Raw genomic sequence first — 13,448 nt, 5'->3', positions numbered from 1 at the left:
CATTTGGGGAGGAAAATATCCCCTCACAGCAGCAAACCTAATAGCTGATGGCTAAGATGAACATATTTCAGAAAGATAAACAAGTCCTAATTTAAAGCTTCTCAGTGATGGCAAATTTCTATCTCTTCTTGGAATTTCTTCTAACCTTTATAGTTGAGGAGATGCATCTTAGTCAAGGCTGCCAGCTGTAATGCATGTTCTCAGTAGATCATGCATTGTGCTGCAGGAGTAACTCCACGCAGCTGGAAGCATCCCTGTTTCCCATGCCTGTAAAAAGACTGAACCGAAGGGAAGCACAAAAGGGTGGCAGAAGTGTTAGAATGGGGTCAAGAAGAGCTCAGTGATGCCCATGGTAATGCAGTCCTTCTGCCCAAGCAACTCTTCAGCGAGCACCATGGGACTCCTACCATGAGTAACTACTCCCAGAAGAACTTCTGCCATCCCTTCCCAACAAGAAGGAATGTCACAGGCTGTTTTATGCTCATAATGGCCCAAAGTTCTGCCATGGATATTAGGAAAAACTTCTCTTCCAATAGAGCATTCATGCTCTGGCACAGCTGCCCAGCAAGGTGGTGGGGTCAGCATCCCTGGAGGTGTTCCAGAAGCATGGAGATGTGGCACTGAGGGACGTGGGCATGGGCACAGTGGGGGTGGCCTGGGGTTGGACTTGGGGATCTCAATGGTCTTTTCCAACCTGAATTATTCTATGTTCCAGGTTAAACTGGAGCCCAAGGATACAAAAGTTGAAACTGCCTTCCATTTGCTTATGTTGCTCAAAACCAGGCAGTAGCAAATCAGGGGCATGTTTGTACTGCTGTGCCAAAATTATCTTATTTTCCTTGATTTCTCCAACTGTCTGCAGCAATCCGTTGTCTTTTCTCTTAGCCTTACATGTAACCTTTGGGGAAAAGAGACTTTTTTCTCTGTGCTTTCCCCAGCAAGGTCATAGTCTGTGCCAAGTCTAGTATTCAAAACATTAGTGACAGATTTTTAATATTTTTCCTCCACGGCAGCACTATAATAGCAGAAAGTAAACTGTACAGAATTTATGGAAATGTGACATTCGAACACGATCACTAAAAGGCATTTCAGCTACAATTAACATTTTTCACTGCTAGCAAAGAAAATAAAAATAGTTTCTAATCCAATCACTTCACTGGATAAACTGGATAAAACCAAACAGGGAACTAGTCGACAAAAAATAAGGTTAGTCACTTCATTTTTCACTGGATGGATTTGATCTGTATACTAGCATTGTGGGCACACATGTATGCAAGCACTGTCACTGCATATTTTTATCTCAGTCATAGGTACTGAAGTGTCTCCAGGCATGCACCGCTTGCAGAGGTGAAGGAATAAAGCTGATCATTCCTTCTTGCTTCTTTGCAGCCACAAAACTCTTAGGAAACCTGAAGTGAAAGTGCATTGGATGTAAAGAGCAGCCACTAGAGGCAACACGCTTCCAAACAAAGTGGGGCAGTCCAAAGAGTCCACTCATTTTCTCAGTGTAAAATATTCATTAGTCAACACAGAAAGCCTAGGATTACTCTCTGGCCTTAAAGCCAACTCCACGATGACTCATCTCACAACTAAAGAGAGGCAATGAAGCTGTGAAGGGTCAGCTGAGGGAACGAGGATGGTTCAGTCTGGAGAAGAGGAGCTCAGGAGAGATTGTACTGCCCCTACAACTCCCTGAATGGAGGTTGTGGCAAGGTGGAGGTTGACATATTCTCCCATGTAGTAGCGATAGGACAAGAGGTGATGGCCTCTGCTTGTGCCAGGGGAGGTTCAGTTTGAATATTAGGAAATATTTCTTCTCCAAAAGAGCAGTGATGCAGTGGCACAGCTGCCCAAGGAGGTGGTGGGGTCACCGTCCCTGGAGGTGGTCCACAACTGTGGGGATGTGGCACTGAGGGATACAGTGGGCATGGTGGGGTGGGCTGGGGTTGGACTCGGGATCTTAGAGGTCTTTTCCAACCTGAGTGATTCTATAATCCTGAACGTTTTATGCTTCAAAATAGGGTTTGTGCATCCACACTGCTTACTGGATTTGGACACCTGTACCACATTAACCATCAGCAGTGCCCAGGAACTATCTGGGAGAGGCTCCTGGCCTGGCTCAGAGCACAGCAGGCACTGCCAAAGCAATGTCAGACTGATGCCCAGATCTGTGCCCTGTTCTGTTTGCTGACATAAATAGAGCCTCTGCGTAGCTATGACAACTCTTCTAGGGATGTCACTAATGCTGATAACAAAGAAGCTGTCTCTAGAAGCTAAAGAGGAGATGTCCTTCCAGGAGTTCACCCTGATGATGCTTTTAAGAGCATCTGCAGCACCAAGCAGTCTCTCAATCTGCGGCAGGCAGCTGCTGCCTCTTTTGAAGTACAGGTTTAAGGGCAGTTACCTCAGATGGGCCACTTTGTCCATATCAACAGGCTGAAGAGATTTCATTGATGTGGAAATGAGTTGTGTTCTCAGTCCTGCTGGTGGTCACACAGTTCACCTACAATTTGAATCCAGTGCAGATGAATGACTGGTGACTGCTATAAGTGCTGGGTAGGAAAGAATACTTCCTGCCAGCAGGGAAGCTGATGCCATGTGATGTGCAGCCACGAAGAAAACTCTTCTTCCTTGGTATCAAAGTGAAAACCTCCAAAGATGCATTACAGAAGTCTTTTAGAGCAAGAACTGCTCAGAAAAAAAGTTGATGTTTTCAGATCCCCTAAGAAGGATCTGCTGTTTGTTTTTCCCCCATTACCACGCTTTCCCCCATTTCCCAACTTCCCTGTTTCTTTGTGCTCCGCTGATAGGACAGAAATACAGCATGTTTTTATGGAATAATCATTACTGTGGCAGAGGGTTAATAACGTAACTAATGCTCTTTTACACACATACACTCCTCAGTGGACATACTGATCCTGTCAAGAACCAACTTTTAGCAAAATGTTGGCTAATTACAGCAAGTTCATCTTGAAATGTCCTGAACCGGTTCTAGAGTCAGTGAAACCACAAGTTTCCCCTCTATTTGTGAATGCCAAAAGCAAAATCACACTAAATGAACACATAAATTAATACAGCAATTATTAAAATCATGTCATCTTCATATAGCTGGAATCTGGGAGGTATTTGAAGAAGGAAATAATGCCAACTTGTGCAGAAGGAGATTGTTAGATTGAACGGATCCTTGGTGTGAAGCAATACAGGAAATACATTTCAACTTACCAGCTGCTTCTGTCAGAAGTATCTTGAGTGGCTCATGGACTGTCCATTGAGCTCTGGTGGTGAAAATCTCTGCTGCAGTTCTAAATAGATCTGAGTCATGCTACTGATCTATGATTACAGCTTTTGCACCCCATTACTGAGAGGAAGTTTCCTACTAATGGAAATGGCAGATTTCCCATCACTTTGGGTCTTCAAATAAAAAACTGGATAATGGCCATTTCAGAAGCCTGATCTTTGTAGGTCACTACTGCGATTACAGCAGTACTTCGGGCTCCCAAGCAGACAACAGACAAATGTAAAGCTGCTACCTAGCAATAGGCTTTAATGGGAGTTTGCTGGTGGCTAAAGCTGCTACCTAGCAATAGGCTTTAATGGGAGTTTGCTGGTGGCATCATACCCCTTCTCTTACACCAGACATCTGACTCCATCATAATTTACAGCTTTTCCTATCTTTACCGTCTCCAGTGCATCAAAGAATTCCTAACATATTTGGCTCTTCTAAAAGGAATGCACATAAAATGGATGAACTCAAGTCCCAGCTTACAGCAAATTATCAACAATAAAAATGAAAAGAGCACTTGCTGAAGGAGCATTCATTCATTGGCTTTACCAAGACAGGACTCCATCAGCAGATTTCTTGATCTCTTTCAGAAAACATTTCCTGCTGTGCAAAGTTATAATCCCTTGCTATCTTATGAGCCTTTTCCTCCCATAAGGCACCCAGAAGCTTGACCATGTAAATTAACAACTTTTTAGATCATTCTATTTAATGGAATAATGTAGAGTTCTGAAAGGCAGAGTGTCATCCTTTTCAAGATGAAATCTTCCAATGGCCAAAGTGCCACTGTAAAACATTGTCTCCTTTTTTTAATTCATTCTTAAAATTTAGGAGCAGTTAAAAAAAAACACCAGTTTTCTACTCAGCACCAATTTCTTAATTTCTTTTATTTCTCTGTTGAGCAAAAGTAATCAGGAAAGAAAAAGCTATAATTGAGCCAAGTGCTATTTTCACTTAATTTTTTTGTGTGTGCTTAGCTAACATTAAAAAGTTACTTCTTTAGCGTCTGTCTTCTCTTTATAAATCTCTCTAAGTAAGTAATACACTGCCTACTACTGTGTGTCATACTCCCAAAGGGATCTGAATGTTTTTTCTTATTTTTGTGTGAGTAATGCTGTGAACTTGCTTGCAGTCTGTCTTTCTCCTTGAAAGCACAGAATCTAGACTGGAAAAGACCTTTGAGATCACCAAGTCTAATGTTCACTGAGCATCCTTTACCCGGATATTACAGCCCCAAAGGCCCTGCCTCTACTATCACCAGACCAAATTCTTGTCTCAACCTGAGAAATTCATGTGAGAGAGCACACAACCAGAATCCTGCTTATTTTAAACTTAGATGCAATCATCCTCTTGGGCACAGCTGAGCATGAAGAACAACGCTGAAGTCTTGTGATTAGATTTCTTTTGTCATCATTCAACCAAGACATAAAAACTATGCAGGTCACGTGTATTCGAAATCTTAATCAACACAGTGAGGTAGTTTTGAATCTGTATGCCAGCACAGGAAGATGTTCCATTATTGGAGTAAGTCAAAGCGTGTTGTGTTTACACACAGTCATTTCTGTACAGTCCCAAATTCAGGAAAAACATACTCTCCAAAACATCCACGTTATCTCAACAGCATTTCAGCCATGTACCACTCAGTGAAGACTTCAGCTTGAGGAAGGCACAGGAGTGGTGAAATACAATAAATGGACCACGACAGACAAGAAATACAGGGAGAATGCAAACACTTGCTACCACCAGCTTTACACATATCACACAGAATCACAGAATCACAAGGTTGGAAACGACCTGCAAGATCATCCAGTCCAACCACCCTCCCATTCCTATCAGTACCACAAGCTACTAAACCATCTCTCGTTGCTCCTCATCCAGGCACCTCTTGAACACTACCAGGGATGGCGACTCCACCACCTCCCTGGGCAGCCATTCCAGTGCCTGACCACCCTTTGAGAGAAAAAGTTTCTCCTAATATCCAACCTAAACCTCCTCTGGTACAACTTCTGGCCATAAGGTCAGTGCTCTCCCAGTAGCTGTAGGTTCTCCCAGGTTTCTTCAATCTCCAGTCTCTGCCCACACAACATTATCTTGCCTGTGGGTTTTTCCTCTTTCTTTTGACTTGCAGTCTCACTTTATGCACAACACTTAAGTATTACATCCCATAAATAGTTTTCATGCATCAGAATACACCCAGGTAACCTCAGCAGAGTTACAGTCATTTGTACTTCTGGGAGGACAGTTTGGCAGTTGGTCTTTATATTTCCGTCTCCTCATAGAATCACAGAATGGTTGGGTTGGAAGGGACCTCAAGGATCATGAAGCTCCAACCCCCTGCCACATGCAGGGCCACCAACCTCCACGTTTAATACCTGCCCAGGCTGCCCAAGGCCCCATCCAACCTGGCCTTGAACACCTCCAGGGATGGACGGGGCATCCACAGCCTCTCTGGGCAGCTGTTCCAGCACCTCACCACTCTCATGGTAAAGAACTTCCCCCTGACATCAACATAAATCTTCCCTTCCTCAACTTAAAAACATTTTCCTTTGTCCTGCTGTTATCTATCCTTGCAGAGAGTTGATTCCCCTCCTGTTTGTAGGCTCCCTTTAGGTACTGAAGGCTGCCATGAGGTCACCCCGCAGCCTTCTCTTCTCCAGGCTGAACTAGCCCAACTCTCTCAGCCTGTCTTTGTAGGGAAGGTTATTTTTCCTCAGGAAAAAAAACAAAAAACAAAAAACAAAACCAAACATAAAGAAAAAAACACTAACCACAACAGCAAAGGCGAGATATTTTGTAACGTTGTCCTTTTCACAAGCATTGGTATCAAAACCACCATCATATTTCCATGCCTAAAATGAGGAGCACCTTCTGTTTTCAGGCACAGTGACAAGGTGAACACCATGATCTAAATCAGCGTGGGGTCACTTCTGGAAATGAAGCTCCTTTGAGAGCTTGGTGTAGGCTGCAGGTCAGATTTTGCCTTTGACTCCTTTGGTAATGGGTCTTTCAACCTCTGGGGTTATCACATTTTCATCTTATATATATATCTTTAATAAAACCAGGAGATGAGAAAGACAGAAACGACACATCTCAGTGGAATACAATTCAAATAAAGTTGTTAATAATAAATAATGTATTTAGCTTTATATTGCTGCTACTACCTAAGCCTGTGATTATGGGCAATGCTGAGATAAATAGATAAAACAACAGAGAATAGCAGTGAGGCTATTAGGATTTGAAATTTGCTACGAGGCACAAGCAGGTATCTAAATAATAAATATCAGTTTAATTTCTTCAAGCCTCAATCTGCCATGATATTAGCCCTCAGAAGTCAGATTCTGAAACAGGAATGTTAACTTAACCTTGATTAAAGATGGAGCAGAAATCCCTTAGCACAGCGGCCAGCATCCCTTGTGGACAGGCAGCTTCTTGTTTTTCAGACAATGGTGGGTAAAAATATTTGTTCTTCCTTTTATTTTTAAATGATGAATCCACAGAATGTATTTCTGTACCCTGGTAGACGAAGGCATAATGAGTTAATAAGAAACTCTTCTATTGAAAAAGAACATGTCAGTCATGTCAACAGCATCAATTTTCTAGGTAGAACTTCAATACAGCAGGTAACTGAAATTCAATGCATCTGTTATATTTCTTGTTGCCAAGGCTTTAACATTGCAGCAGCATCTGCTATCACCTTTCCAAGTGAAGTGAAATTGGTGCATTCGTTTTATTTCATGACTTAGCAACTGCACTGAGGACGAATTACAGATTATAGGGTTATATAAAGGCTTTCTCTGCACATACAGGAGGATCCAAGGACTACTGTCTCATGATTATAGACACAACTTATTCTAACTGTGATCTAGTTATTAAAAATTAAATATTTTCTACTATATCCTGTTCTTCAGTTGCTGTTGCTATTACAGAACAGTAATATCCACAGTACGTGGCTCTAACTTTGATCAGTTTGATATTTTGTACTTTGATTGGTTTGCACTGGCACAGGTTGCCCAAGGAGGCTGTGGATGCCCCATCCCTGCAGGCATTCAAGGCCAGGCTGGATGTGGCTCTGGGCAGCCTGGGCTGCTGGTTGGTGACCTGCACACAGCAGGGGGTTGGAACTGGATGAGCATTGTGCTCCTTTTCAACCCAGGCCATTCTATGATTGATTCTATGATTCTATGATATGATGATCTTTCTTTCCTTCCTGATGGGTGAACTAGGCAAAAAAAAAAAAACAAAAACTAACAGGCAGGAGGTAGAGCAACAGGCCAACCATATTAAGGCATGTTGTACAGATCGAGGCCATGGTAAGCACCAGTATTCTTCACAGAATCTATGTCAGTAAAATTCCTATATGCTGATGTTACACACATTAAAAAAAGAACAGATAATGGGACAACAGGAATCTATTTTCTTGACAGAGAATTAATACTAAAAGAAAACATCCTGAGCCATTCTCATTACTGCCTGGAAGCGTTGATCTTGTGGACTTAGTTCATGAAAACCTTCAGATCCCTTTGCAAGCCAAAGAAAGTGAACATTGGTAGCTCATATATTTAAGCATTTTCAGAAGTCAGACTCGTTTCAGAATGGGGCTGTGAAGTCTAAATTAAGGGCTTTTCAGGTAAGGTGGTGTCTCAGTATGCTGATTATTGTTCATCTGTGCCACGGAGAGAATGAGAAATCTGAGACAGAAAGAAGCATCTCCCCATACTGCGTTGTCTTTATATTGCTATAGTAACTTGTGCAAATGCTAGAAAGACTTTCTGCTGTTGGTTTCTCTCTTTAGCAGGGATATTAACGCACACTATGTCAAATAAGGTCTATGTCATGGAGTCAAGCCCTCTGCACGCATTTTCTTTCTTAAAGCAAAGACATGCCAACTATCAACTATCATGAATCCTAGTGCTGGTCTTGCCCTGTCTCATGTAGAGCTCAGACGAAGAAGAGAGAGAAGTAATTCTGTAAATCAACAGCTGACCAAGGGGGTGGGTGGTAACAGAGCAAGAAATTAGCTCTGCCTTTCTCCACTCTTTTGCATTAACTACTCAGAAGTCTTCCAGGTGACCTCTGGAAGCCCAAATGTCTTAAAGGGAATGGAAACTCCTACCTACCAGGGTCAGTCAAAAGACTAATTGGTATGCAATATTACCCATCAGAAAAAAAAAAAAGAAGAAAAAAAGTGGGCTTTCTGCATACAAAATGTAAAACAACTTCACATCAAGTATTTTATGTAACTCAAAAGAGGAACTAATTCCACATGGCGCACTTTAATATTACATTGTTAATTATTAAGGCTTGTGATCCGTATACAAGAGAATACGCTTCAGAAAGTTATTGAGAATTGACAAGATTATAAATGGGTTTAGCTAAACAAATATACTGTTATGTTCACTAAGCCCTGTAACAAATAAAGTGTAATAAACAGGCACATTCATCTATTTTTCTTCTATCATAGTCACTGAAGACAAACACAGGGGAAAAAAGCAAAACAAACCAAAATGACCTGCTTACATGTTAACAGCCTGGACCATAATGCTGTAAACTGTTCTGTTTTTAAGAAAATCATCGTTAGCTTCTGATTTTATATGGTAATTGTACATCACCAGTTTATGAATAACAACAGTAGAGTTTTTCCCTTCTGATTTCAGAGCCACTTGAGCTATGCAGATTTCAAAAAGCTTATGAATATACAGATAAATACAGAACTGCTCTGAACATCTGTAAGCAAAGTACAAAAATACTTTTCATGGCGAATGAACATCCTGTGCTGCCTAACGCTGGCCAAAATCGGCGCATTTATGGATTAGCCTGATGCACCATATATAGCTCAAAATCCTTCACCCAGTCCAGAATGCCCTTTCAAGTTTTCATCTGCAAGGTTGTCACCATACAACATATAAATAACTTTTTAGCACTGTGTTTATAAGCTACAGAATAACTCAATTATCTCTTAGACATCAATTCAACGTGGCAATGCCACACTGTCTGTCTGGAGAACCTTCACGTGATCTACCTGGCACCTGGACAGAATGACACTGACTGAATGTCCTGAACAGAATGAATTTTGTCTGGATGAGGAGCTACGAGATGTGGTTTAGTAGCTTCTGGTAGCAATGGTAATGGGAGGATGGTTGGACCAGATGATTTGCAGGTCGTTTCCAACCTTGTGATTCTATGATTCTATGATTTTATGACACTGAGCTGAACCATGACATTCCTACCTCCCCAGCAGAGTCAGATTTGCCTGTTCTTCAAGGTCTATGAAGATAGGGGTTTGCTCTTACAGACTGAAAGAAGATGAAAAGATACTTATGACTAACAGACCAAGTGTGAACGTGAAGCAGCGTATCAAATCACAGTCAATACACTCAAGGGTCTTCGTCTCAGTAATTCCTACACCCACAGGCATTTAAATGCAAATACTAGTGCCACGTTACTTCAGATTTTTAGATCAATTACATTTAAGGCAGCGTTCTCCACACAGGACTTCAAGCAAGATGTTTGTTAGGATTATTAAGGAACATCCTAAATTCACAAGAAATCAAAAACCTTCCAAAGGCTCTATGAGCCAAAAGATGTAGAAAATATTCCTACCCCTCTTGGTAAGACAGAAAGCAGGAACTTTTTCCTGTGCATTCCAAATACATATATAACATGCTTGGATCAGATACATGATCAAGGACTGGAACTTCATGCATCCAAGAACAAGAAACTGGAAAATCTCAGCAGGCACACAGTTCCCTGCCTCCATACATACATACACTGACAATGTATGGCAATATTCCTAGCTCCAGACAGAAGGATGAATAGTAAATGTACATGCACACATCATAGAAACTAGATGATCATTATGGTCCTCTTCAACCCAGGCCATTCTATGATTCCATGATTCTATATCAATTACAGGTATCCAATTACTTTGAAGAAGTCCAAGGGCAATCAGAAAAAGCTGTCAGATGTGACCACAGCGTGGCAGGTGCGATAATCTCACACATCTCAAAAGGCACTAAATCCTACATGTAGGGAATCAAATCAAAAAAGCACCATTGGTTGATACGTTTGAAGAGCCCTTAGCTTGGCCATAACGGTAAATCCACGCCATTTTGCCTCGGGTCTTGCTGATGATCTGCTTTTGGAAGGCTACATGCTCAATCCAAAGAATTATTGCTTACATTCCTTCAGAGCAGAGTGCCAGGAGGGTGTTGGATTAAAATAACTTTCCTGCACAGATTCTCCAGCCTGCATGGGTTGAATGCAGAGCTCAAATACTTGCCAAGCAGAAAACTTTCAGTGGCATTAATGTGCTTTCTAGAACTGGATTTAGAGGCCACAACTGTTCAGTGTTTGCCATGGATATGACTTTGTCAGAACAGATGAAGAAGAAAGTGGCAATCACTTGTGTGCAACTGAAGTCTACTGCTTCATAAGTTGCTCTCCCCAATGAAAACTACGGCAGCCAGAAGCAGCCAGATGGCAATATCTCAGGGGGGCTGGTGAGAGCTCTCTACAGAGACTTCCAAAAGGCATGTTCAAAGATGAAACAAAATCTGCCAGAAAAAAAAAAAAAAAAAAAAAAATCAGAATAAAATCAGAATAAAATGGAGCTAGAAGAAGCTAAATAGGAAGAAAAAAATTAGCATGCAGGAATCAGCACATTCTCCAGTTCAGCTCAGCTGCACCACTAAGAACAGAAATATGCAGCACATATGCATCCCATTTATGTTCACAGAGACAAGGCTGTGAAATATGTGCTTATCCTTATGGATATCTCTGAGGAAAAACTCCACCAGTGTCCAGTACCTGGAGGCATACAAACATCCACCATGTGAAAGTGTATCAAAACAAGCACAGGAAAATTAACTACAGCTGTGGTTTTGCAATACCAATCTAACAACTTGTCTAACGAACTGTCAGACTTTGCAGATAGTTTTTTTCCATTTCTTTATTCCTGGATTCTTATTGTTAAATTACCATTTTTGTTCACTGCTGATGAAATAACACAAATAAAGTTGCATCAGAAAGCTTTCAAAGCATCCAAATCAAATGCAAAGCACACAATACTGTGGACCCACGCCCAAAATATAAAACCAGCATATATTGTATAGGACTAAAAGACGTGGTATCTTTTCTCTGCTCCCCTGACTACACCTTGTCCTGTGCTCACATCCTCCCTTGGCCAACAGCCAGCATCCAGGGTTTTGGAGAAAGACTCAACAGACCGACAGGACTAACCTCAGTGCATTGGTGCAATGAGTACATTGGGAAACAGAAACTATTCTGCACGTCCCTACTCTGCATATCCCCGTTCTATGCAAACGATCTAATTAACGTCCAGATCATTAAAGAGAGTGACCTAACAATGACAGATAGGCCAGTGACCATATCACAGAATCACAGAATTGTAGGGGATGGAAGGGACTTCTGCAGATCATCGAATCCAACCCTCCTGCAAAGCAGCCTCCCTACAGCAGGCTATATATGCTTATAAATTCACAGATGATGCAGAGAAATGATCAAAGCAGACAGCACAGGAATATTAGGAATTGAAAGCATTAGGTAGCAACAGCTTGTATAGATAGTAGGACAGGCATCAATGATCCCTCCATAGGTAGTATTTCCCTTTGCTGTTTTGCAGGAATCCTGGGTCTCTCTGCATTAGTTAATATAAAAGCATAGCATCCTTCTTTTTGTTCTAGACATTTTTACATTTCTACATACTTCTCTGAGTTGCCAGCAGAAATTCTCCCTAATCTGTACTTTTTCTTTAGCACTTACAAGGCAATTTCTTACTAGCCCTGTATTGTCTATAAAATACCACTTTAAAACCTCTTTTTTCACATATTTTTTACTTTTTCTATAAAGTTTTTCCTGTTCTGAGTGCCTTGCAGCACTTCTCCATGGTTGCTAGAGTTCCATTATTTGTTCGTATCACTGAATTCTTTACACTCCATCAACCCTACACAATAGATTGTTAGTATGTAAGTACATCAACTTCAGCATTTGGCATAAAAAGGGCTATCAAGAAAATAAAGCAAAAGCAAACCTCCAAGTTGGTCTCCATCATAGATTACAGGAAAGCAAGAATTTACTTTAACAGCAACATGAGTCAGTTGGGTTCCAGTGGTTCTATGTTTTCAATCACAGAAAGAAACTGCAGTAGATTATCAGTGTTGTAGAAGGATTAGTGTGGAATGCAATGAAAAATAAAGGCAAGGATTTGATTTGGAAATGATAGGATGCTGTGCAATGAACTACATACAAACTTAACACATTTTTAATAATAACACAAATGAGAAACCTAGACTTTCCCAGGAGGCTATATGGAAAGAAAAGGGAGAAACACTCACTTTCTGCTTTCTGTCTATACTCAAATATGGGTAAACTTTAAGTCAAAATTCATACTTTTTTTAAAAGACACATTTGCATAAGCTGCAGAAGAACCACTTCCTGAGAAAATGCATTAAAACACAATAAGCAATGAAGAAAACCTAAAACTTGTACGTTTTTTCCTTTTTTCTCAAAGTATTTCTACCTTACCAGTGGGATGGGTGCACCGTGGATGTCCCTGCAGTTCAGGACACAGGGGAGGTAGCAGTGTTCTGTAAATAGCTCTTCAGTGGCTGCAGTCAGGCCTTCACTCTTTATTGTCACAGAATCATACAGTCATAGAATCACCAAGGTTGGAAAAGATCTACAGGATCATCCAGTCCAACCATCTACTGATCACCAATACTTCTCACCAAACCATGTCCCCCAACACAACGTTCAAACGTTCCTTGAACACCTCCAGGGTCGGTGACTCCACCACCTTCCTGGGCAGCCCATTCCAGCACCTGACCACCTCAAAATCCTTAAAAATCAAAGAGACAAGCTTACCTGAACAGACTTCTTTGTAGGTAGGATTTGGAGTATACCCTCCTGCGTAACCCACATGAGTGGAGTAGACTCCTTTCTGTCTCCAAAACTTCCTCTCAGCTCCCCAGAAGCAGCCCATACCTGAATATTGCATGAAGTACATAACAATATGTCAAAATCTGCTCAGTACTGAATCATTCATTTGCACATTCATTGATATAGCTCATGTAGCCAGTATGTGATGGCCAAGCACTTCCCAAGACTACATGTGGAGCAATTACACTGATAAATCCATTCTGCATCAGTG

The 13,448-nt window shown here is 41.3% G+C and overlaps 1 protein-coding gene across 1 annotated transcript in view; it reads right to left on the bottom strand.

Annotated features, from left to right (window-relative positions):
• Window positions 1-13,448, bottom strand: part of MSRA (methionine sulfoxide reductase A) — a gene marked incomplete at both ends in the record, with an annotated part of 265,675 nt that overhangs the window by 130,565 nt on the left and 121,662 nt on the right. The window contains one exon of the mRNA XM_079550033.1: window positions 13,163-13,282. Coding sequence (XP_079406159.1) covers window positions 13,163-13,282 — 120 coding nt within the window. The remainder of the gene's footprint in view (window positions 1-13,162; window positions 13,283-13,448) is intronic.

This window comes from Tetrao urogallus (genome assembly GCF_951394365.1).
Source record: "Tetrao urogallus genome assembly, chromosome: 2".
NCBI lineage: Eukaryota > Metazoa > Chordata > Aves > Galliformes > Phasianidae > Tetrao > Tetrao urogallus.
The sequence above is the reverse complement of the archived record's forward strand: the minus strand, read 5'-3'. Positions and strand labels throughout refer to the sequence as shown.